The 26075-nt window shown below is 35.4% G+C and overlaps 1 protein-coding gene across 1 annotated transcript; it reads left to right on the forward strand.

Moving 5' to 3' along the window:
- Positions 1-13265: 13265 nt before the first annotated feature.
- Positions 13266-25677, forward strand: dsc2l (desmocollin 2 like). Its single transcript, XM_081379615.1, has 16 exons — positions 13266-13583; positions 15594-15696; positions 16330-16520; positions 16610-16723; positions 16877-17032; positions 17151-17292; positions 18002-18156; positions 18307-18441; positions 18634-18819; positions 19282-19529; positions 19744-19886; positions 21069-21290; positions 21472-21708; positions 22293-22408; positions 22503-22775; positions 24113-25677. Exons 1-16 carry the CDS (start codon positions 13428-13430, stop codon positions 24311-24313), a joined length of 2778 nt encoding a protein of 925 aa, XP_081235741.1. The 5' UTR covers positions 13266-13427; the 3' UTR covers positions 24314-25677.
- The last annotated feature ends 398 nt before the right edge of the window (positions 25678-26075 follow it).

The raw sequence follows: 26075 nt of genomic DNA on the forward strand, positions 1-26075 counted from the left end.
TAAAGTTGCTGCCTTAAATTTTCAAGTACAATCAACTTGGATTTTTAAGTCAATTCAACTTAAATTACACTAAACTGACTTATAAATAAGATTAATCTTGTAACTTATGAAAATTGCTCAACTTATTTTGATGATTTAAAGCAATGTAAAAACATATGTGCTAATATGCCTTTATAAATACACATACATCATATTAAAGTTGCGGCGCATACATGTTCATGACGCAAAAGTCATGCTTTTGCAAATGACCCACCATGCTCATTAACAGCAATTTTAAACATTATGTTGTACTATATCACGTGGATGTTTTGACATCAGCAGTTTTATGCTGTTTAATTGAAACAATACATCTTAAAATAATTCTGAGATCACTCATTTTTAAATCACAAATAACCGATCATTTCGCATAAGGATGAGGTTCTTATGAAAAGCCAGGATTTAACTTCATTAAAGATCAGAAGCTGTATTCTTTGAGCTGATCTTCATTAGTAATCACACCTGAGCTCACACCTTAGCATGTGCTTATTAAAAGTTGGTCATAAATGTCTGAACGTGTCTGAGGGTTTGCCCTTCTATGCAACTAAACAGCAAATCCTTTTCTATTGAATTACATGGAATTGTACAAAGGATTATTCCTGAAAAATAGTTTGAACATGTTTTATTTGGCATGTGAACTTATTTGGTTGTTAAAGCTAATGCACTTCGGTGGAAAAGAGAGGGCTTTTTTTGGAAATGGTGAAGTTATGGCATGCCTGCTTGCTTGAGGTGTAGATTGGAAAAAGAAAGAAGTGATTGGGCGAGACCACTTTAGCTGTTTATTCTTTCTTTCTGCCAATCTGTCTCTCACTTACTCACTCCCAGTAACCGTTCGCTTTGCTGACTTTGTCTCGATTCGAAAAATACAATGAAACCAATTTCAAATCATCATGTCATGAAGTGTAAAATTTAGAATTCAGTATGTTTCTAGAGATGTTAAAAGGGCCTTGGGGTCTCGAAGAGAGGGATATATGAAGGTTAAGGATTTCCAAGGGTGGTTACAGGGGCCCTGCAGAGAGGGTCTGAATAGCAAGTCTTTGCCATTTGCACACATTTAAAGACTATCCTGAATGTGACTTCCATTCAGATGAAGCCTGCGCTGTCTGAGCCGTCATAAATCTGCTTTACAAAGACACTCAAAGAGAGAGAAGGAAAGAAAAAGAGGGATTCCATGACATTTACTGCAGGTCAAACCCTTTAGACATATCAGAAATTAACGTTAATTGGAAAAATAGAAATAGTAATAGCTCCATCAACTTTGTGAAAATTTACATTGATCTATGGGTTAGCTTATGCAGCAAAATAATTATCAGCCAAATAATAAAAACAAAAAAAATAATATTAATGTTTTCCAGTAAAAAAAATATATCCTTAAAACAAGACATTTACTTGAGAAGAAAAAGACTTTTTTTAGAGAATATATTCAGAATTATTTATTATTTTCACACTGCCCTTGTTTTAAGCTCAAATCTAACATAATTTACCTGAAGTTTAAACTTAAAACAGCAATTTGCCACTGTGGTAATAGAGAATTCAAGATAAATTCTTAGGAAGTAGTTCGTTTAATTTTTTTTCTTGTCTAATGTTGTTCTTGGATGGAGAATGTAAAAAACACAGAGTACAGAAAACCAGTCCTGCAGGAAACTCCCTTGTGTTTGGATGATAAACAGTAACAAGTCTGTATCTGTAGACAGTTGCATGCACACGCTTGTCGCCTGTGCACAATGATTGTATGACTCATGATGAAATCAGTAAGAGCCATTAGGAGTGCCAGGCTGGCTTATACAGGGTGTGTTTGAGGGAAGGTGTGTGATCGCTCAGGAGACAACGCCCTAGTTTTCAACGCTCACCGATGCTCTCATACTCGTCATGTACTCATGTGCAGTGCTGAGATGTTATTTTAATTTGCGGTTGTGGAGGAACATATATTTCACACCGCACATATGGATGTGGCCTAAATATGTTCCCAGCACTAGAATGTTCAAGGGTTAGTTTTGGTGTAGTCCAGGATAGGGATCTGGTTAAAATTAGAGACTAAGTAAGGAAAAGCTTAGGGGTGTGTGAACAGTGAGACCAGGTATTACGCATATACATTTGTAAGGGTTAGGTTAGATTAAGGGGTGGGTTTCAAGTTCCCAAAATCTCTACCAGTCTACTTATTCAAGAGGGTGAAGCATTCACTATTTTAGTCTTTCTTCTTCAACATGGAGAGGTTTGTTAGTTTTGGTAGGTTAGCTTAATTTGTTGCAAGACAGTTTAATTTTGTTTAATGTAACTGTTAGAACAGCGATGACTTCCACAGGGTCGTGCAAAACTCAGAATTGAAGAATTAGATCCATTTTCATTTACATTGCAAAAAAAAAATTCGTATTCAATTCGTAACAATTCGTACACTGTAAAAAATGTTACTGCTATTTACTTAAAAAATTTAACAATATAACAATATTACACATACTATTTTTGAGTAGTTAAAGCTTGATTTCATTCATGGAATCTACCTGAATAAATCATTTAGTCTATGACATAATAAATTTAGTGAAATGTGCTTTTTTATTTGAAGCATTTTTTATTCTCAAAATTGTGTGAAGTCAAGTGAATGGATGTGACCCGTTTATAATTAACTTTGAGATATATTGTTTTATAAAAAGACTGTATGCTGCTAGGACAGCACATAATCAAACTTGTTACTACATTATCATTAGCAGAGTTTTTGCTACCTGTATGTAACAATATGCATCAGAATATTTGTAAATTGCAGTTATTCACAGCCTAACCATAAGCCCTACTCTTCTGCACAATGGTAACGATCAAAACTTTAACATAATAGAAACTCTTTCAAATGCCAAACGTACCTGAACATTAAACATTAACAGATGTTTCCCTTTACTCAAAAACACATGAAATAACCCTTAATTTCAAGATTTACTCTCCATTTCCAGCCATGTGCAAAGCATGCTGGGAACAAACAATGGTGTCTCTAAATAAAACCGCATAAATTAGCTAATTCTCTTAAAATAAATAGGCCCCTTTTCCTTAATTTTATGAGGTTTATCAGTTCCTCAATTCAAGCCTTAAAATTGGGTATGTTTCCTTAAAAAAAAAATAGGAAAAAAATGCATCTCTTGGTGTTATTAGTGAATTTTCTTAATAAAATATACATAATATCACCTAAATTTTTTTAATGAAAATTACAAGACTCATGATTAATTTTTTTACAGTGTACGAATGATAAAAAGTTGGCTAATTCGTATGAATTCGTACGAACTCACTCGTACGAATTTGTACGATTTGTGTAAACCCACGTGATGGATAGGTTTAGGGGCGGGGTCAGGGGTAGGTCATTCGTATGAATTCATACGAATTCAGCAATTCGTAAAATATGTACGATTTAGCAAAAATCGTACTAATTCGTACGAGTGAGGTCGTATGAATTCGTATGAATTAGCCAATTTGTTAAATTGTTACGAATTCCTCGTGAGATAGGGTTGGATATGATCAGTAAGCTGACAACTTATGTTTTTAAATTGCTTTAACTCTTAAAAAAAGTTACCTTTTTTTAGACTTAAGTAAACTCAAAATTTCAACTTAAGTTATACAAGATTCAACTCATTTTTAAGTCAGTTTAATGTATTTTAAGTTTAAATGACTTAAACATCCAAGTTGAATGTACTAAAAAATGTAAATGATTTTGAATCATTTGGAATTTGAAGATTTGAAATTTGAATTACATGTAGAATGGGAGAGGAATTTATTGAAATGTAATTCAAAGAAATTCAACACAGGTGACCACTGTGGTAAATGAAGTGTTCTGGACCACAAAAGTCATTTTCTTAAAAATAATTCAATTGTTTTAAACATTTTCAAAAATGTCAACATCTACAAAGTTGCTTTTCAATGGTAAAAATAACAGCTATTTATTTAGTTCATTTTAATTTGTATGATTTTGAATGAAAATGTACAATAATAATAATTTTGAAAAAAAGTAAGCATGAAGTTACAAAAATGTACGACTGAGATTTGAAATTCAAATGATTTAGCCACCAATTTGGCAAATGTGAACGAGATTGTGTTGTACAATCCTGTTCCACACATAGATTAGTGCCACCTGTTGGTGCTAATAAACACTATATTCAATGCACAACAAATCCAATAAAGATCATGTTCTTTCTTGGTAATTATTATTTTTTTAATATATATATATATATATATATATATATATATATATATATATATATATATATATATATATATATATATATATATAATTATTTTTTTTATCTGTCCAATTTTAAATAGATACTCTATACTGCCTCTTTATCAAAGATTTGCGTGCAGTAAAGTTGTGGACTTGTTTTTTTGTGCAAGATTTTTATTAACTTTTGTTTTGTGTTGTGACTTAAAAACAGAAAAAATTATAATAAAATACATTAAAAGTTTATCAATTAAGGGAGCCCCTGATATCTCCATGCAGGCTGTGAAAGTTTGTCTGGGTGTTTATGTATGATCATTTGGCCTTTGACACACCCTTGCATTTCTCGTACATTCCTACGACTCTTTTTTTCCCCTTCTCTCTTTTCAACACATCATTACTTTCTTTCTCTTTGTCTAGCTCTGTCACGTCCGCTCCCAATTGTTCTCATGGTTAGTCTCATAACAGCATTCTGTTAATTCATATTTCCAAAAGTTTAGAATGTCACAGTTCCCAGTCTCCCACAATTCCCATTTCCCTTTCTCTTTCTCCGTCTTTCCTCTCTTGTATGAGTGCACTCTTTTCTTTTACCTTCTTTCTCTTTGTGTCGCTTTAAGAGCACTGTCAAAAGAAAACAGCTCCATGGCAACGGCTGGGACTGAAACCTGAGCTCAGTGATAAGGCCAGAGAGGTGGTAGGCGTGTCTAGTCTCAAATAAACAACCGTTTCCTAGCACTCAGCCATGTAGTCAGAGATTTAGCCAACCCTTGCTATTTCTGTTCACGAAAGACTATAACCAGTAAATCTTTATTTATTTATTTTATGCTCTTTCAGAGCATGGTTTCTGTTCTGTTCATATTAGCACACTGTTTTATTTTATTTTACTTATTTATTTTAACTATTCTGTGCTTGCACATTATAAATGGTTTAACATCACTTTATATGTATTTTTATGTACAATTCATGGTTTTTAGAAGAAAGAAATTATGAATAACCATTTAATTTACATTTTAAATAACACTCAACATTTATTGTAAAAATGAGCCAGCTTATAATTAGATTGTACATTTAAAAGGATAGTTCACCCAAAAATGAAAATTAGCCCATGATTTACTCACCGTCAAGTCATCCTAGGTGTAAATGACATTCTTCTTTCAGACAAATACAGTCGGAATTTTATTAAAAAAATGTCCTGCTCTTCCAAGCTTTGAATGGCCATTTCTGTTTTGAAGTCCATCAAAGTGAATCCATCCATGATTAAAGTGTTAATAAAGGCCTTCTGAAGTGAAGCGATGCGTTAGTGTAAGAAAAATATCCAAATTTAAAACTTTATCGACTAAAATAACTAGCTTCCGGCAGACGGCCGTACGCATCGATTAACGGCGAAAGAGTAACACTTGACCTTGATGCACAACGTAATGACGAATGTGGAAGTGCAGAGGATAGAGCAAAACAAACCTACGTCATTCATCATCAAGTGTTACTCTTTTGGCGTAAGTCGACTGCCGGAAACTAGTTATTTTAGTCGATAAAGTTTTAAATATGGATATTTTTCTCACACGAATGCATCGCTTCACTTCAGAAGGCCTTTATTAACCCCCCAGAGCTGTGTGGATTAGGCTACTTTTATCATGGATGGATTCACTTTGATGGACTTCAAAAAATATACAGCTGATCACTGCCATTGTAAAGTTTGGAAGAGCCAGGACATTTTTTTTTATAAAACTCCGATTGTATTCGTCTAAAAGAAGAATGCCATATACAGCTAGGATGGGATAATTTGAGGTTGAGTAAAGGCCCGTTCACATCAAGGACGATAACTATAGGCCTAAAGATAACGATAAAGATATAATTCTAAAAATCGTTCTCCATATTAAAGAATAACAGAGATCACACCCCAGATAGCAGGCAGACGTCGATTCAACGTTGATTCTTAGTTGTAAAGGTTAGTATCAATCATCAATCAAATTTCAACGTTGGATCAATCTTTACTATTTATTACGTTGAAAATAAAACATTGATTCAATGTTGAAATGCGGTTGAATGGCGTGTCTGACGTTGATTCAACGTTAATTCGATGAGCAAAGTGATGTTGTTTCAATGTCAGGAGAGACGTCGTTTCCATGTTGGTTCAATGTCAGTTTGCTATCTGCACAACTATAACGATAAAGATATGAGGAACGATATCGTTGGGATCACTTTCAGAATGATTTTTTATTTCCAGCTGTCAAACGATAAAACACTGACAGCCAATCAGAATCCATTCTAGCAGGTTTGACCATTTTCGCTACTTTGAAACCGCAGCGCGGGTGCGCGCGTGCTTAGAATAAAAAGACCGTTATCGGTCGTTGGTGTGGACGCATATATAGTTATCTTTATCTATCTATCTATCTATCTATCTATCTATCTATCTATCTATCTATCTATCTATCTATCTATCTATCTATCTATCTATCTATCTATCTATCTATCTATCTATCTATCTATCTATCTATCTATCTATCTATCTATCTATCTATCTATCTCTCTTTCTCTATCTCTCTCCCTCCGTGTGTGTGTGTGTGTGACTTTGTTTTTGTCTGTTACTGTTTTTCTCTACAGTAACCTATTGTTAAGATTACATCTGTAACATGTTCCATTAACATTGTGTCCTTACCGACGCAAACTGTCTTTACCATAGCAATTAAATTATTTATTTTAATTATTAAACATATTTTTGTTTGCCACAATTATTTATAATTATTACAATATTTGTCATAAAAAGCAAAATATTGATATTTTGTGTGTATGAAAACAATTCAAAATGTTCCATGGCATAAAGAAAATGATAAAATCCTCTAATTTTTATTGGTTTTTAATATCAGTATTTCGGAAAAAAATGGACACATCTCGAAAGTAATGTAAATGTCTTACATTTTTATAGAAATTAAAAAAAGAAAAGTTTATCAAATTAACGTTATTGTAAAGGACATTTTGTAAGAAGAGATGAAACCCATAAAAAATAAACATTTTCCAGCTTAAAATCATCTACATTCAATTTTGTGTACATTTTTATATGTACTACAGACTGTGATAGTTAAGAATGAACATTACTTCTGCAGCATTTATTAATCTTAGTTAATATTTATTTCAACATTTACTAATACATTATTAATCAAAGGTTGTATTTGTTAACATTAGGTAATGCACTGTGAACAAACATGAAGAAACAATACAGCTGGATATTAACTAACATTAATAAAAATTAATAAATACTGTAACAAATGTATTGCTCATTGTTAGTTCATGTTATGTATATTAGGTAATTAAGTTTATAACATAAATAACAATAACAACTAGTTAATGTTTAGCCTATGTATTATTTTAGTATCAGATTATCAGTACATTATAAGAGACTCTACCAATTAAAAGTTTTGGGACGGTAGGATTTATTTTTTATGTTTTTGAAAAAGTCTTGTGTTCATCAAGGCTGCATTTATTTGATCAGAAATGCAGTAAATACAGTGATATTGTAAAGTATCATTACAATTTAAAATAACTGTTTTGTAACGGAGTATTGCAACCAGTTTTCAGTTACATGATCCTTCAGAAATCATTCTAATCCTGAGTTGCTGCTCAAAAAACATTTCTTATTATAATAAATGTTGAAAACAGTTGTGCCGCTTAATATTTTTGTGGAAACCGTGATACATTTTTTTCAGGATTCTCTGATGAGTTGCAGTTCTATAAAATTGGAATAATACATAAAAAAAGATTATTTCAAATTGTTATAAAAGCTAAATTTGTGTGTATAGAGGCACTGAGAAAGAATCAGAAAATTGAAGACATTTTTTAAGACATTGATTAATTGCTATGAGAGGCCGATTAGGGTGAAACCACTGACTCACTGTCTGACTGTCATCAAACAAATCTACCTATTATACATCTGCATATCTCACATGCATATGCGACATACTGTATGTCACACCCAAAGTACAGTACAAGTGACGTTTGATGATGACTTCCAATGCTCCCAAACAAATTTTAGCGACCCAAAAACGTCATGTTTCAGTCAGAAAATATTGTAATACATTGAGAGACTGCAGAGTGGGGGAAAGGAAATAAGAGAGACCGTCAAATACCTGAGCTCAGCGACTGAACAAACCGAGCACAGAGTGATCTCTCTTACCACACAGGTGTTGAATTACATGCATGCATCGGTACTCATGCAGGCAGAGCACATTACCTCAAACAAAGGAGTGCTACACAATACTGAAGGTTTTATAAAGCAACATTTGGGAGAAATCTGAAAATAACTCTGGGAGTGAAAGTGGTTTGTGGTTCATGCTTGGGGTTTGAAGGCATCTGGGACATGTTCTGTCAGTGTGTATCAATAGCAGCTGTACGTCCACAGTCAACAGTTATCACATCTCATCTCACACTTGGTTTAGTGACTGGTATCTCTTTCTCTTGCTTTCTCTGGTTCTCTCTCTCTCTCTCTCTCTTGTCTTTCTCTTTCACGCTGGTGTTGTGCATTCGGAATTGCAGAATTGCATCAATTTAAGTTCCTCAATTTCAATTAAGACAGCAAACCGAATGCATAAATGATTAACATTTCTATATTAATTATAAATACTGTAAATACACAGCTAATGGAGCGTTTCTAAAACATGAATCAACAGTTTGTATTTATAGTTATTTATAACTTTCATTATATTGTCCATATGGTGCAAGGACACTTTGTTCCCAGTATGCTCTAATTTATTTTTGTCAATATTTAGTTTTATTAAGTTATCTGAAAACAGTGTGGACTTTTTGTGGTGCTGTATGGCAAAATTAAATCTGTATTAAAGACTGTAGACTGTATTAGATTTAGTTCAAGTATAGCGATATTAGAGAAATATGTCTAATCAGTTGACAAATTAAAGTTACAAATATATTACACTGGCAAAGTTAATAATGTAATTGTAAAATAAAAATAAAAAAAATAATAAAAAATCCTCTGATGTTCCGCTTTGAATTTCTTGTGTTTCCAATTCCAATTCCATTCATCTCAATTTACAACTCCTATGCTGATAGTGAGGAATTTCTTAAATTCAGATATTTGCCCCACCTTGATTCGTACACAAATTTTCTCATGATTCAGCTATAATGACAAAACTTAATGTGAATTTCATCTGTCAGTCAGATGTTGCACATCAGCAGGTGTGGCAGGGCCACACCCAGAGTCAAGAGAACCTTCAGGGCTTCAACATCACCCATCACACAATGTTCATGTTCACATCAAGAATATCAGGATCATTATTTCTTATCACCTACAAAATGGGTGTTTTCATTACACAGTCACCCCACCAAATACAGAGTTTGCAGAAAGACTGAAAAAGTATTTTCATGAAAAACATACTCCAATAATCCTTGCTTTATTTACATCTTTGAAAAAAAGTATGTTTTACAGTGTAGAATAGAATAGAACATTAATAAATGTACTTTCATGTGGAAATAAAGACGGCATTATATGCCTCCCACTCCCACTCACCATGCCTATGCATATGCCATCCAGTTCTTTGGCCCCATCTACGCTGGCCCCCTTAGCCCTTCGGGCTGCTCCTTCATTGGTTCCACCAAGCAGTGTGGCTCCACCTTGGGTTTCCAGTTTACCAGCTCCACCCTGGTGTTTCGATCCCTAACTCCACCTCAGGCCTCCGAGCCCTGGACTCCACCTCATGCTGTCGACCCGTCGGCTCCACTTTGACTCCACGCTCCCTCGGCTCCATCATGGCATCCCTCAAGCTTCGCCGGGCTCCCTCACCCCTTCCAGCTCCATCTTAGTCAGTCATCACCCTGGTTGCGCCATGGACATCCGGTCCTCTGGCTACGCCTATGGTCCCTCCACCCCTTTGGCTCCACCGGGCTCTTCCTTCCCTCTGGCTCCACCGTTGTCCTCGCTCACTCCGGCTCCGCCTCAGTATGCCAAGTCCCCATCTCCTCCTCGGCCCCGTGAGCCTCCCATTCCGCTCTTGGGTCTTCGTCTCCTCAGATCCGCCTGGGTCTCTACCACCCTTGTCTCCACCTCAGTCAGTTGGGCTATTGGCCCTGGCTCCTCCCTCCTTTGGTTCTGCCATGTGCCTGCGTCCTGATGGCTCTGTTTGGGGTCACTCCCTGGCTCTTCCACTGTCATGTCCACCCTGCCAGCTCGATGTCCTCCTCTTCAGCCCCCTCCCGCCCTCCTCTCTTAGACTTGCTTTTTTTTCTGTTCTGTTTCTGGTGTTAGTATTTGTTACCAAGGTTATTCATTGGTTGGTTAATGCACTGCACCTGTTCCTCATTTCCTTTCATTGGTCTACATTTGTAAATATAGCCCTCTGTTTGTAGTGTTCTTTGTCCAATAGTTATTTGCGGCTATTTTAAGTGGTTGCTCTGTTTTTGTATTTGGAGGGTGTTATTTTGAGTTAGTTTTCATTCAAATCTACTGTTGCATCTAGATCCAGCCTGTATTTCATCCTTGCTGCAACACCTTGCTGAGTGTTTGCAAATAAACAAAACAAAAACAAACAAAAAATCTACTGCTATGATAATGAAATTTCATGCTGTCATACAAATCTGTGCTGAGAAAAACATGTGCTGTTTTGAGCATGAGTGAAGGACAACATTTCAGAAAAGGATAAAATTTGGTCATGGGGTGGAGACTGATAACATGCAGTTCACCTGGGGCATGGGTGCTCCTCAGGACAGGTGTTGCAATAACAATTATTCAGTCAACAGTTTTGGTGAACCAATGCTGAAACCATCCATCTTTGCTGTTTAAGTTGTACCTATGGAAACACTGTCTTCATTCTGAGAATATTCCCTTAATTTTCTCCAAGCAATTTCTGTTGACTGATTTGAGCAGAAATGTTAGTGTTCTCATATTTGAAGTTTGCATTGATTCTGTTATATGTATTGTATAAAGCACTAAGGTGACTTGACTTGATGTGTTTCAGAGGACACATTTGGCCTTGAAGGCTTGCTGCGAAGGCTTTGTTGTCTTGTAGACAGGTTATACTAGTGTACAAATAATTCAAATTTATCAATTGATAATTCTTTTACATCAATTCCACTTACTTATACAATGGCAAATATGCCTTTGAAGACATTAAGACTTAATGAATTAACATTCACAGTGTTTTAGTGATTCAGAACTAAATAGGCCAATTATCCTTTGATAAGTTCAAATTCCCTTACAGTGCATGTGCATAATTTAGTCACTTAACAAGATGTCAACACCATGAGCACTATAGGAGAAGTCAATGGTTTCGCCCTCTCAGCAAACTTTCTCTTGATAGTGTCAGACATCTGTGTGTCCTCTGTAGTAAAATGAAGGAAGTAAATGTATAACAGTTCAGTGAGCTGTTTGGCTGCATGTGTGCACAATTACAGACTCAACACTACTGACAGGACTCTGCCAAATTCCTTTCCACCGAACCCGACCCATCCTCCACCTCCCCTTCACACAAACACCATGACAATTGCAACATGCTCATCTCCAGGCTGTCATGCTTCCACACACTCCAGTAAAAGGGTCTAAAAACACGCTAAATGATCTCCAGGAACAAGAAATACAACTTTCTGTGAAAAACACTACCTGTCTTTGTCCATTGTTTGTTTCAGCACATATCACTAATCCCTTTCTGTTTTTCAGCAAAGAAAGTCTAGCCTAGTTTTAGAAAATGACACTATCAATATAGCCTGAAATGGTATAAGAAATAAAATTGCGTAAATAGTCACTTAAAAACAAAGTTCAAATAACGGTGCTTTACACAGAAACTTTTTTCTTTTCTTTTCTTTTCTTTTCTTTTCTTTTCTTTTCTTTTCTTTTCTTTTCTTTTCTTTTCTTTTCTTTTCTTTTCTTTTCTTTTCTTAACCTGAGAAAGAGGTGCTCAATCTTCAGAAATTATGATAATCAACCTCAGAAGGTCAGACTAAATATTATATGAGCTCATTGATTTCAATTCAGTTTATATTAGATCTGCCAATTTTGCAGCTTTATTATAAATGAATGAATGATGAATAAATAAACAATAAACAAACAAACAAACAAACATAAACAAATAAATAAATGCATATATTAATATAAATTTGTGTGATTTTGTCATATGGTAACATGGTTGTGCAAATTTTGGGACAGCTGTTTTTTATTTTTGGTATTTTAATATAATTTTTATTAATTGACATTTAGTTCAACAGACTGGTTGTGCGATTTAAATCATTGGAAAAAGTCTGGAAGGTGCGACCCGGTTAAGTTAATTTTATGGCCAAATAATTATCTCACTTACAGTATAGTTCAACAAAAACATGGGATTTAAGTCTCATGTTAAATCGCACCATATTGAAAGCACGTAATAGTATCATTATTTGAACACTTTCTGTGTTTTGTGATGTTTTTGTAGCTCTCATGAGTCTCTCTCAGTCATTTTTTCAGTCTGAGTCACTCTCTTATCAGTGTTTCAAGAGTTTGGTTGAAGGGAAGCATGTATCCTGTCATTTTGTTGTTCTAATTTTCTACTTGTTTTTCACCCCGTCCCCTGATTTCCTTAAAGACTCTGCATACTTCCGTACAAGGCTAAATGCATCCCAGTGTCAGACAGTGAAAATCTGAAGCCATGCAGTGACACACAGAGCCACAAAAACATGAAAGTAATAATTTAAAATGAATAAATCATGCCCCACGTGAAAAGGGCGTGCACATGTGAGTGGTTTCAAGCTGGGATTGCTTTTTTATTCTTTTTTTTTTAAAGGACTTAACGGGTGATTAAAATGCAAAACCTAAAAAAAAAAAAAAAAAAAAAAAAGTTTCTTTTATTTGCTGATGAATGTGTAAATGCAATGATGACTGTATAATCACCCCCTGCACTCCACCCAGAAAGATGGAGATTAATTGTGTCATGCATTAATCATGTCTGGAAAGTCAGATGGTATAACAGGTGAAAGTCTACTCTGTTAAAGTATAACCTCCCTCTCTCTCTTTCTCTCTCTGTCACTCTCTCATACACACACGAACTCAGAGAGAGTTTTAAGGGGCAGTTTGGGGTGGAGTTTAAGCCTCCCAGAGCTTCCCAAGCTAAGGAAGTCAGGGACAAAGCGTAGTTTGACCTGTTTAGTTTACTCAAGACTCCCATTCAGCCCTATTGATACATCAAGCGAGAGGTTGAGGCAATGCCACACCCATGATAAAGACTTCAATGACATGAGAGCCGTATACCGCGCCCAGAGGACTTTATCCGAGCTCGTCTGTGAGATACACGCAGTGTGGTGGAGTCCAGAGAAATTCAACCACTGTAGATCACATACACACAGCAGGATGTATGAGCGCGTGCTGTTCGCGGTCTGGCTGTTTACTTTGGTAAGTTGTTTTTTGCTTTGTAGGCTACTTTTATTTTTTAGGTCATATAAGTGTATTGTGTGGGCCTACCTGAATTCTTACCGTATCCTTGTCGATTTACCTTGGTAACCATAGTTTCCGTTAAAATGCTAGTTAGTTGCCCAATGCCCTGCCCTTCTAGGCTAATACATATTTTCTTAAACATATCTAAACGCTATTAAAATAAAATATTATTAATTTAGAAACACAATTATTTAAAATTGATACTTGTTTTCAAATGTTTGCTTAAACGTCAATATTTTAATAGTTTTATAAGTAAAATAAACATAAAATGTATCCTTAAAACATTTTGACAACATAGTAAATATATCTTGTTGTAAGGATACATTTTCTGATCATTATAATTTTTATTTTCAAATAAATGTATATTTAGTTTTAAGCATGTTTATAAATTTTTACTTTATTTTACTTTCTTCTGATATTAGAATATTTCTTTCATTATAATTTCATTTTTATTCATGACAGTTGTGGTTAATACCATGTGATCACGTTTTATTGTAGTCAATAACTGTAGTATATGGTAATTTGGTTGAAACATTACCCAGATAGCAGACCACCACTGAATCAACATTGAATCAACATTAATGCATTAACCAAAATGAGGAGCATGAATGTGAATATGAAAAAAGTGTTGAATGAGGAAACAGATGGACTGACTATGTCTTAAGTTGTCTAAAATGAAGCTGACCAAAAATCAACATTGATTCAATGTTTGTCTTTTTCAACACTGAAAATCTATTTGAAAATTGAAAATTTATAAATAAATAACGTTCTTGTAACATAATGAAGTACTCACTAGTTAGTTATGTGCAGTTGAATAGTCTGATTGATATTTTTCCCCCCTTCACCAAATGGTTGGGATAATTGGTCTACTTAGTACCACCCATAAATTCAAATATTTACATTGAATTAATTTGCTTTGAAGACTCAGTGCTATCGTAAATGCCGTCATTCATTCATTCATTCAATTCACTGACCACTAATGTTGATTAATAAGAAAGGTGATATATGATTATCTAATGTTTCTCATTTATATAACAGAAACAATGTCCATGGGGGGTCAGTTTTTGTTAATGATGATTCCACTAAATCCCAAATGCAAGTTTTCAACCGAGTGATTTCTTGATATTGTTATATACATTGTGGTAAACAACATTTTTATTTCCTGCAAGTTTTAATGACATATTTTTTATTGCCTCTTTGTTTGGCATCAGTAAAAATCACATGAAGACACAGTCACAGTAAATCTTATCACAGTAAATACTTCAGCATTCTACTAAAGCAACATTTTCAAGTCTGTAGATCTACAGGTTCCACTGGACAGTTGGGCGGATTTCAAGATAAGATAAAGCTGATATGTAGCCTATATCTGTCTGAAACCCATCACATTACACCATGAAATGAGACAGAATACCACTGAGCAGCATGTAGAGTACTTGATGTTGTTCTAATTCTTAATATATTTGTATTAGTCACCTGTCATTCTTGATTAATGCCAGTGATTGTTTCGGGTTATCACTGCTTGATTGCCACACATGTAATGCCTTCATACTATGCTGCTGTTTAGGCATGAATGTAACAAGTAACCGATAATCAGAGGTGGTAATTCATATAATGTGATGGACAAAGAGTGTAAAACAAGAAAATAAGTCACTGATTAAAAACATGCTTTTTTTCTTTCTTTTTTTTGCAGTCTAAACCAATCACTCCAATACAGAATAGTATGTAGTATACTATTACAACAATGAGTAGCCTATATAATGTTAATAAATATTTGTATAATGCAATCTAGTTCCTTCTTTTGATCTTAAGTTTCATTTACAATTAAAATGATTCTGATGTATTAGGATTGGAAGTCATGGTTTAAGCTTCATAATTGCCTTGTACACGTGAGACTTTTGCTCAGTCGCACTGTGGAATGTGATTCTCCCCTTTATTCTTCCTCTCACTCACTTTCAATTCTTCCTTCAGGTGCTGTTTCAGAGCGCTGAGTCTTGTGAGTTGAGGCCTGTGCTTGCTCAGGTTCCTAAGAGACTGCCCTCCGGTTATGTCATCTCTGAGGGGAAAGAAGAATGTACGTTTTGTGGTTTCACTAATCCTTTTTGTCCGAATGACATGAATTGACCTAGTCTGACTTTCTACAGATTAAGTTTTTCCTTCAGTTGATGCAGTTAATTAAGCTACATAATATAACAGTAGCTAATTGGTTAGTTATTGGTAAAATAATTGCTCTCAATTTGCTCCCAAAAGTGACATTTCTGTCATTATTTACTCACCCTCATGTCATTCCAAACCTGTGGGAATTTCTTTGTGACCTTCAAATGGACACAAAGCAGCATTAAAGTATCCCAAAAGTCACATGAAAATGAAAGGTCTTTTGTTTCTATTTCGCTTGAATTTATTTTTATTTCAGTTTTATTTTATTTTATTTTAAACTTATTTTATTGCAGTTAGTTGCTTTCAACTAATATTAATTGTATTGTATTTTAGCTTTATTAAAATAAAAAAAAAACATTTTTAGTTTTAGTTAACAGTAATGGTGATACTTTTATGGCGCAACCTTTTTGAAGCTTGAAAGCTTTAGTGCCCACTCATTGGTAGACACATGCCCACAACAATAGATTCAAACTACTTATGGTTTTGGAAAGACATAAGGCTTAGCTGTGGAATAGTTACCTGATGTTACTATTTATTCATTTTTTCACAGTGACCCTCAAAGGCTGTGCGGCCAAGCCCGTGGCCTTTACTTCCAGCGACCCTGACTTCGCTGTAAATACAGATGGAACCATTATCACAGTTCGTGGTTTGGTGATTACAACAAAACGGTTTTCTGTACTGGTGCAGGATGAGAGCGGCTTGGATTGGAGGGTAGACATTATCTTGTCCTGTAAAGATGAGGTAAAACTTCAGTCTGTATTTCTTAACCATAAACCATATGATCTGGATCAGTAGCATAAGTAATGTTTCTCTACATGTCCTGGCTTCAGACATCTCAGAAGTCCAGCAGTGTGGCTCACAAGCGCATTAAGAGAAGATGGAGACCGTTGCCTTTCTCTATTATTGAGAATGACAGCCCTCCATTCCCAAAGGACCTGGAGATGGTGAGGCCGAGTAACATTAGATACATCTCTACTTAAGTCATTCTATTACTCCCTTCCAGTTTCATCCTCCCTTCCTTGATCTCAATTTGACCTTTTGTTATACTTCATGTTTTTTTTTTTGCTTACTGTACATTGCTTTGTGTCTCTTCACAGATTGCATCTGATTCCTCTGTAAATTACACAGTGTATTATCAGATCGATGGACAGGGTGTTACGACAGATCCTGCGGGCCTATTCCTGCTGGACAAGACAAATGGCATGCTGAAGGTGACCAGGGCCGTCGACCGTGAGCAGTACCCACAATTCAATGTGAGGCTCTATATTCCAGGCCTTATACAGAGAACGGTGCAGCAGCTAATGTTTTGGAGTATGATTACAGCATCAGTACAACTGAATATGTCTGCTTCTCTCGTCCCTCTTGTTGTAGTTTATAGCTCGTGTGTTTGACCTAAGTGGCAGGGAAGTTGATGCATTTCTGCCCATCACTGTGAATGTGGTGGATAAGAATGACAATGCCCCTGAGTTTATTGGAGGTCGCTTTTTCTCTGTAGAAGAACGGTGCCGGGCAGGTAAAGAGACATTTTTTTACCTATCAAGTCCAGATCATACAGTATATCACACCAAAATCAAAAGATGGAAATAAGAATTAATATTTTAGACATTTATAAAGCCTGTTTTAGGCCCATTTAATTTTTTATATTATTTTCATAACAATTCTTATCACCGTAATATAAAAAAGATGATTTTTCTTATATTCTTATTAATTTATTCTCATAAAAACTCTATAGTACTTATACATCATGGTAGTATTTGTTTTGCCAACTTTAATATATACTTTACTACTTTAAAAGTAAGTATATATTAAAGGTGGTGAAACAAATACTAATTTACTACTACTTTTAAACAAATTAGTACTTTAACTGTTATTTCAGTTAGTTGCCAAGTTTTTTAAGTTGAACTGTTTCATCTCAAATTTATATTTTATTTTAACTAATGAAAACAATTTTCACAAAATATATATATATATATATATATATATATATATATATATATTTTTTTTTTTTTATAATTACTAATTTATTTCTTATTAATTTTTTTATGATATTTTGGGGTGAAATATGACCCAGACATTTTTGACAGGTTTTGCTAGATTTTTGTGAGATAATTCTTGTGCTAACTGAGAAATGCAGTAAATTATACTGAACCAAACCTGAATAAACTGACTGTGATTTTTTGTTGTTGTTGCATGTTTAAGTATATTTGTATTCTGTTTTTCAGGTACTCCTATTGGACAAGTGAATGCCACAGATAAAGATCAGGCAAACACCACACACATCTTGATCAAGTTTACTCTGCTCAATGCTACTGACATGTTCTCCATTGAACCTTTTACTGGAAAATTGACTGCTAAAACCAACACTTTAGACAGAGAGGTATTTTTCTATCCTTCAATAGATCCATGTGTTAGTGTGTTATAGGGCTGGTGTTGCATCTACAATGTCTTTCTGTGTTGTATTTTCAGATGTGTTCAGTCTGGGAATAATGTACTGTAAATGGTAATGTTTTTTGTTCCTCCCACTCAGGCTCAGGACAAAGTCTTTGTTAACATAGAGATCAGAGATATGGGTGGCAATCCTAATGGGCTCTTCAACAGAGGAACAGTTGTGATTACTCTCACAGACGTTAATGATAACCCTCCTACCTTTAAAGAGAAGTTGGTATGGCCCTTTTATTGTCTAAACAGCAATATAAGAAAACAAATTAACTACTAAACAAATCAGAACAAGAATAGCACTGTAAAGCTAACATTTTGAGGTATTTTCATAATTAACATCTACAACTGGAAGGCTGTATGTTGTAAAGTGTGGTATCTATTGTTTAAAGAATCAATCCAATTTTTTTTTAAACAGTACAAAGCCAACGTCAAGGAGAACCAAGAAAATGTGCTAGTTACTAGGATCCCAGTGGAAGACAAGGATTTGGTGAACACCGTCAACTGGACGGCCATCTTTGAGGTCACCAAAGGAAATGAGAGTGGACAATTCAGGATGGAGACGGACCCCAAAACCAACGAGGGGCTTCTGTATGTCATGAAGGTGAAATAATTCAAATATTAGTCTGTAGAGAAAGTTACCAGCATCTGAAAATAACATTTTTGGCAAGAAATAAGCCCCATATGTCCTTGATGAGTCAGTTTTGCAGAATTTGCACTTTGCTAAGTTCGTTTTGCGATAGCTTCCGCAGAGGGTCATAGTCATTATCTTGAGAGCTCTTGTTCACTCTCTGACAGGGTTGTGTTGGTTTTATTTATAGCTGCTCTGCACGGTTAGCTCACCATTTTAAGGCTGTGTGTGAAAATGCTTGTCTGTTGGATATGCATGTGCAGTCCAACCACACCTTGTTATACAAAGTACATCCACCAGACAGGCAAACACAAGTTCTGCTCTTCAAGGCAGAGCTTTTGACAGCTCTTCACAGTATTTATGCTATTGAGAACAAGTTAGTTTTGTGTAGAGTAGGTTCTGAATGTTCTCATTCCCTTTGTGCTCTCCTTTCAGGGATTGGATTTTGAAAAAACTCCAGTGGTGAAGCTGGAAATAACTGCCCGTAATGCGGTTCCACTGGTTGGTACTGATGCCTCCTGGCTCTCTGTGCCATTAGAGCTCACTGTAGGAGATGAAGATGAAGGACCAGAGTTCAACCCTACCATTTTATATCTCAAAGTCAAGGAGAACGTTCCCAATGGAACTGTCATTGGAACCTATAAAGCTCTGGACCCAGAGACCAAGAACAGCAATGGAATAAAGTATGTTCACTGATGATGTCGGTTTTGTTTTTAGCTAACAAAATCATTATTTTTAAAGCACCACTATACGCATTCAGGTGGTTTTTGATCTTCTATTCTGTTGCGCTCTGACTAGCAAGAACATGCCTAATGTAAATGCTCCCAAAGACATGAATTTGAAAACTTTATGCCACATTTTGAATGTACTTTCTCACTTTTCTATTCTATGTGTAAGGTACTATAAGATGACTGACCCAGGTAACTGGATCACTGTGGTGGAGAGCACTGGAGAACTGAGAACAGCCAACACTATTGACCGAGAATCACCATTGGTCCACCAGGACCAGTACAACATAACCATCAGAGCAGTGGATGATAGTGAGTCTGGACAATCACATACTTGAATCAAGCTTAAGCCATTAACTTAATAATCTGTGGACATTCAGCACAAAACACACCTATGCAGAACTGAAATCTTTGTGTATTTTTGAGTACACTCTGTAAACTCTGTAACCTTTTGTTCTATGAATAAGGGTGTGTTTTCTCTGACTGTTAATGAAAGACCATTTGGTTGGGTGTGGTTGGGTAGAAATAGCTCAAGGCCTCTGAGAAGTGAGTTTTGGCGTGTGATGTAACATTTCTTACTGTCTGATGATCAGCATGTCCTACCTGATAGTACATGTTCTAATGTTCTAAACACTGACTGATGTTGAATGAGATTCTAGGAAGAGCTGGAGTACATTCGTCTCTCTTGAACTCTTATACGCCATTTATCTCTGGACGTCATCAGGTTGCTTTTCTGTAGGTTGCTAATGGCGTTCTTGCTGCTTGACGACCAAATTTTATTGGTGGGCTGTGAAACTGGTCACAGCTTTTTAGAAACGGATCACAAAAAATTATGCATGTATGTACGTATAACCTTAAAAAAGGGTGATTTTGTCACATTGTGACACTTTAAAAAGTTACAGTTAGTCATAATTGTGAGATGTGAAGCCATAATTGTTAGAAAGTCGCTATTTTGAAATATAAACTTGCATTTATTATAAGATTCAAAGTTGCAATTTTGAGATGAAGTTTTCAGTTACAAGAAATAAGACTACAATTGTGAGATATAAAGTCACAATTAAAGGTGCATTGCGCAACATTTCATGTTAAAAATACCAGTTTTTCTAACCCACATGCTTGAACAATTGCCTGATGGGCTGAATTAATCCTTCTCTGATCACTGCGATTGCCTCTATAATCCTGTACAGTAAAATAAATAAGAGGGATTCGGGTCGAAATTTGAGACTGGGCCTATTAAATTGCCTATATTGCAGTTTCGCTTGTCGCCAGAGGGGGCATAGTTCTGCAAAAACTCAGAGACTTGCGCAATGCACCTTTAAGTCGCAATTACCTTATTATTCATTAAGATTTCATTTTCTCAGAATGTTTCATGTCTTTAAAGACAAATAATCAAGTCTGCTATGGTGTGTGTCTTTACAGCATGGTCAACTAGTTAAATTCTGACAATGTGTCCCTAAATTCATATGGGACTCACTGGAATCTCTTTTTCCTCAGGTAAGAAGGCAGGAAAGGGGATGGTAATACTCCAGATCGAAGATGAGAATGACAACATGCCTGTGATTCCGGGTACTGAACTGGTCATGTGTAGTAAGGGTGATGTGCTGAGCTCAGTTCTGGTTGAAGCTGTGGACCTCGACAAGTCACCGTTCTCCACTCCCTTCATTTTCGAATTTGGAGCAGAGCATGATGGGAAGTGGAAACTGAAGGATAAAACAGGTAAGGATAGAGGGTAGTGATGTTTCTTGGGGCTGGGGGTTACAGATTTAGAATTTGATTTATCAGCATTTTCTTTTTTATTATTTCTCAATATTGCTATAACTTGACAAACAAAGGCTGATAAACTGAAAGCGTCAATGCTGCAGAATGATCACAGATATCATGTCCTCCTCTGATTTAGATTCCTCCGTGGTGCTGGAACAGGCAGTGCCCATGCCAAACGGTCTTTACTCTGTCCCACTCATGGTGAAGGATCTGCAGGGATTCGGGAAAGAGCAGACCGTGAATGTGCGAGTGTGCTCCTGTGAGAGGGAGGTAAATGGAGCGGGAATATGTGGGGCTCGAAGTGCCTCTACCTCTTTGGGCAGTTTGGGCGTCCTTGCCTTAGTGCTCTCTAGCCTGCTGTTGCTACTGTTATGTGAGTGCCCCCTTCTGGCATTTATTTTATATATTTAATATACATGCAGTATATTTGCATAGATTTACATAAACTTATATTTATATATAGACACAATTTTAAGGTAAGAGTTTTGTAATATTTTTTTTTTTAAATAAGGGCTCATTTTAAGGCTGCATTTATCAAAAATACAGTAAAAATAATTTGATAATTTGAAAATGTCATTTATTCCTGTGAATGCAATGCTTTTCAGCATCATTACTCAAGTCTTCAGTGTTACATGATCCTTCAGAAGTCATTATAATATGCTGATTTGCTGCTCGAGAAAAAAATATATACACACATATATATACATACATACATACATACATACATACATATATAGACACACACATATAGACACACACACACACACACACACACACGTTTGTTGAATTGGAATTTTATCATGGATTTCAGAATTTCTTGGTTTTCTGTCTTTCAAAATTGATGAACTTTTGGCTTCAGGCTAAAATAAAAACAATTATCAGATTTGAAATGCAGTCTTAGACTTTTGGATCTGACTCTCTTTATCTCACTGCCCTCTGTTTTTTTTGCCATTTCAGGTCTGTTAGTTATCTTCATATGCAGTACTAAGAGAGACAAGTTGTACCTCAATGATGATACTGGAACAGGAGGAATGCTGCTGAAATCCAACACTGAGGCTCCTGGCGAAGAAGTGGTAAGAAAAACACCTCCTTTTAAATGGTTTAATTAATCAGAGAAACCACAAGGAAACTTTAACCATATTTGTGTGAATGCCTTTCTCTCTTTAGAAGGAGGGAGCTTTGATGATAATTCCTGGGACAGATGCCATGGACGGGTCACACCAGAGTGGCACCATTAAAAACGTGACTTCAGGAAATATCGGGCAGCAGTTTTTCCAGGGAGGCGGCGTGTATAACACCACCACTCAAGATTTTGGGACAGAAAAGTACTACACATCTGGACGCTATGATAACAACCTGTATGGCAACGCCGGGTTCCAGAAATTCTCAAATACGAATACTCTCGACACATGGAATACTAATGGCCGCTACTTGGAGAGAGTGAGCTTAACTTACATGACATTTTTAATCAAGTTAACAATAATATATGAAGAAATTTTCACCAACACCTGTACATATGTTTAATACAAATCTAACATAGTAATTATTAGGGCTACCCCTTAATAAATATTTCAAGAAGAATGTTATAAGTAGCATTGCTAACATTGTTCTACATTACAGAGAAATACTAAACCATATTACTGAGCCTTTAAAATATGAATTAAGATCTAGCGCATGCATAAAGCCTGCCGTGATGATTATGAATGTGTTAGAAGATAACAGAAAGGAGAATCTCGAAGCATTTTAATAATGTATCAATAAACAAGTGTTTTCTGAGTCAGGGTTGGCTGCAGAGATGAAGTTGACTATGCTGACTGCAGTGGATGCATCTTTAGATAGAAGTGGACATTAAGTTAAAGGGTTAGTTCACCCAAAAATGACAATTATCCCATAATTTACTCACCCTCATGCCATCCTTGGTGTATATGACTTTCTTCTTTCAGCCAAACACAATCTGAGTTATATAAAAAAAATAGCCTGGCTCTTCCAAGCTATATAATGGGAGTGAATGGTATGATTACAGTTTATAAAGTTATAAATATGGATATTTTTCGCATCACTTCGCTTCAGAGGGCCTTTACTAATCCCCTGGTGTCGTATGGATTACTTCTATGATGGATGGATGCGCTTTTTTGAGCTTCAAAATCTAGCAACCATTCACTCCCATTTTAAAGCTTGGAAGAGCCAGAATATTTTTTAATATAACTGTTTGGCTAAAAGAAGAAAGCCATATACACCTAGGATGGCTTGAGGGTGAGTAAATTATGGGATAATTTTCATTTTTGGGTGAACTAACCCTTTAAGCATCATGCAGTAAGCTCAGTACTAATTTCTTCTACACTCCACACGAACACTTGGATATGCACCTTATATGTTATATAACGTTAGAGCGAGCAGCCACTTACACGCTACTACTTGTTTCAAATTATAAGCCACCTTTGAAGACAATGCATGATAGGCAAATGTTTGGATTTCCTTCTCATTATAATTACCACATGGACCAGCCATGTTAACAATCTGTCTGCATGGACTACGTGATTTCGCCAAATCCTGTTGAGTTTTTTTTTCTGTGGCCAACCAAGTAATTAAAATTTGGTCGACTAAGCCTCTCCTCGTCGACTGATCGACTATTATGGGGGCAGCCCTAGTAATATAATCTGACTAGCAAAGTAATGTTATTTACACATTCATTCACACAGGAAAGTCATATTTTACACTTTCATGCCCCACTGAAAATGTTTTCATGTGACCTAATTTTGACCCTTGTTTTGTGACAGAAACTGGCTTACTTTGGAGGGGAGGAGGAGGGGAGGTACGCGGACGATCTTCTGAAGACTTATGGTAATGAAGGGGCAGGCTCTCTTGCAGGCTCTGTAGGGTGTTGTAGCATCTTGGGTGAACCGGAATCACTGGAATTTTTGAACACTCTTGGCCCCAAATTCAGACCACTGGCTGACGTCTGCTACACAACAAAATAAAAGCGGAATCTAAAACAAGAGGTGACTGAGACGAGAGAGCGCCGTTTGCTGTTTGCTAGGGGCCATCGAAGCAGACTGCAAAAAAAAAAAAATCATGTTCTTAATCTGTATTTTTTATCTCATTTCCCAATAATGTAAACATCCTCAAAACAAGATGAATTTTACGTGATAAACAACATTTTCTGAATATTAAGTGTAAATCTTAATCTTAAAATATGATTAGATTTATGTAAAAAAAAAAAAAATCTCTAAATTAATTTTTTAATATTCAAGTAAATTTGTTTTGAGTATGTTTAGTTATTTTTTACTGGAAAAAAATACTGATTTAGAAAATTACCATCGCAGTACATGTATTTCTGCTGGATTTATCAAGTGTGTGTGTGTGTGTGTGTGTGTGTATCTGTTAAGTTTTTGAGTGTGTGAATGATGCAAATAAGCTTTTCTGTAATTGTTTGCTACATTTTGCTCTGCTTTGCAATCCTCTTCCTCACAGACCTGAGGAGGGACAGTTTAAATATTAGTATACAGAAGAGACATTATTGTCTGCCCGATCAATTGCAATTCTCAGTCGTGTGAAGTATTATCTGTGTCTATATTGACAATTCCATGATGAAGTGTGCTCATAAACATTTTTTGGGCATCGTGTGGAATTTCAAGCGCCCTTCAGCTCCAAAAGCACTGACACCTGACATCAACTCTGGACGCTGAACTCATCCTTAGGCCATAATGTATTACTGGAGTTTTTGTGTTATTTTTTTACATCCTGCTTTAGGCAATTGTTTTGAATTTCAAAGAAAAGAAACCAAATATGTTGTATGTAAGTCACTTTATACTTTGAATGAAGATGTATGTTAAAGAATTGGTAAAAAAAAAAAAAACAAAAAAAACACTACACTTAGAAGTACTTTTTTTTTTTAGCTCTTTGATATTTCAGTTTTGTTCTTACAGCACATTTTAAGGTTTTTTGTTGTTGTATTTGTGGTAAACACTATATTTAGAGGGTTGTTCTGATTGTAGATCTATTAAAGGGATGTTCTTTGTAAATATTTGAATAAAATTCATTACAGACATTTTATTATTGTCTAATGCTGTCTTTACACTGCTAAGGCGGCACAGAAACTTCAACTGCAGCACATACGAAGATGGCAAAAGTGTAGTTACAGAGGACTTACAACTGCAAAAATGATACAATGAAATTAATGTGTTAAATATAACATTTTGAATATAAAGATAAACAATATGTTATACATACAAAAACATGAACATACTGTGTAGCTTCTACTTATGTAACCACCTTAAGTATTTGTATTTGCTTAATTTTGGGAAACTTTTGCTAAATTACTGAGAATAATATAATAAAGTATAATAAAAACATACTGTTCCTCACTATTTCGAACTGAAGAAATTGAAACCCATTTTGAGACGTGATGGCAATGTCTGGTTCTTGAACGAATCATTTTTATGATGAAACTGTTGAATCTGTTCACAAACCGCAATTAACTATTTATTTGCCAAATGGGCTAAAGCTGTTATTGAGTTAAAAACTCACTGAATCAGTGATCGGGTCAGAGCCTCCAGTTAACAACTTAAGTGAATTGTTTTATGACCGATTCAAAATAAGTCAAGATTGAATGAATGATTGCATTAATATTAAGTAACTAATTCTAACTTTTAATCATGTTTATGATGTGTCATGTGCATTGTATTTATTGTTTATTTTTGTCATACATGTATACATATGTCCACATTTGTGTTTCATTGC

The sequence above is a fragment of the Scardinius erythrophthalmus genome, assembly GCF_964197995.2.
Source record: "Scardinius erythrophthalmus genome assembly, chromosome: 11".
Lineage (NCBI taxonomy): Eukaryota > Metazoa > Chordata > Actinopteri > Cypriniformes > Leuciscidae > Scardinius > Scardinius erythrophthalmus.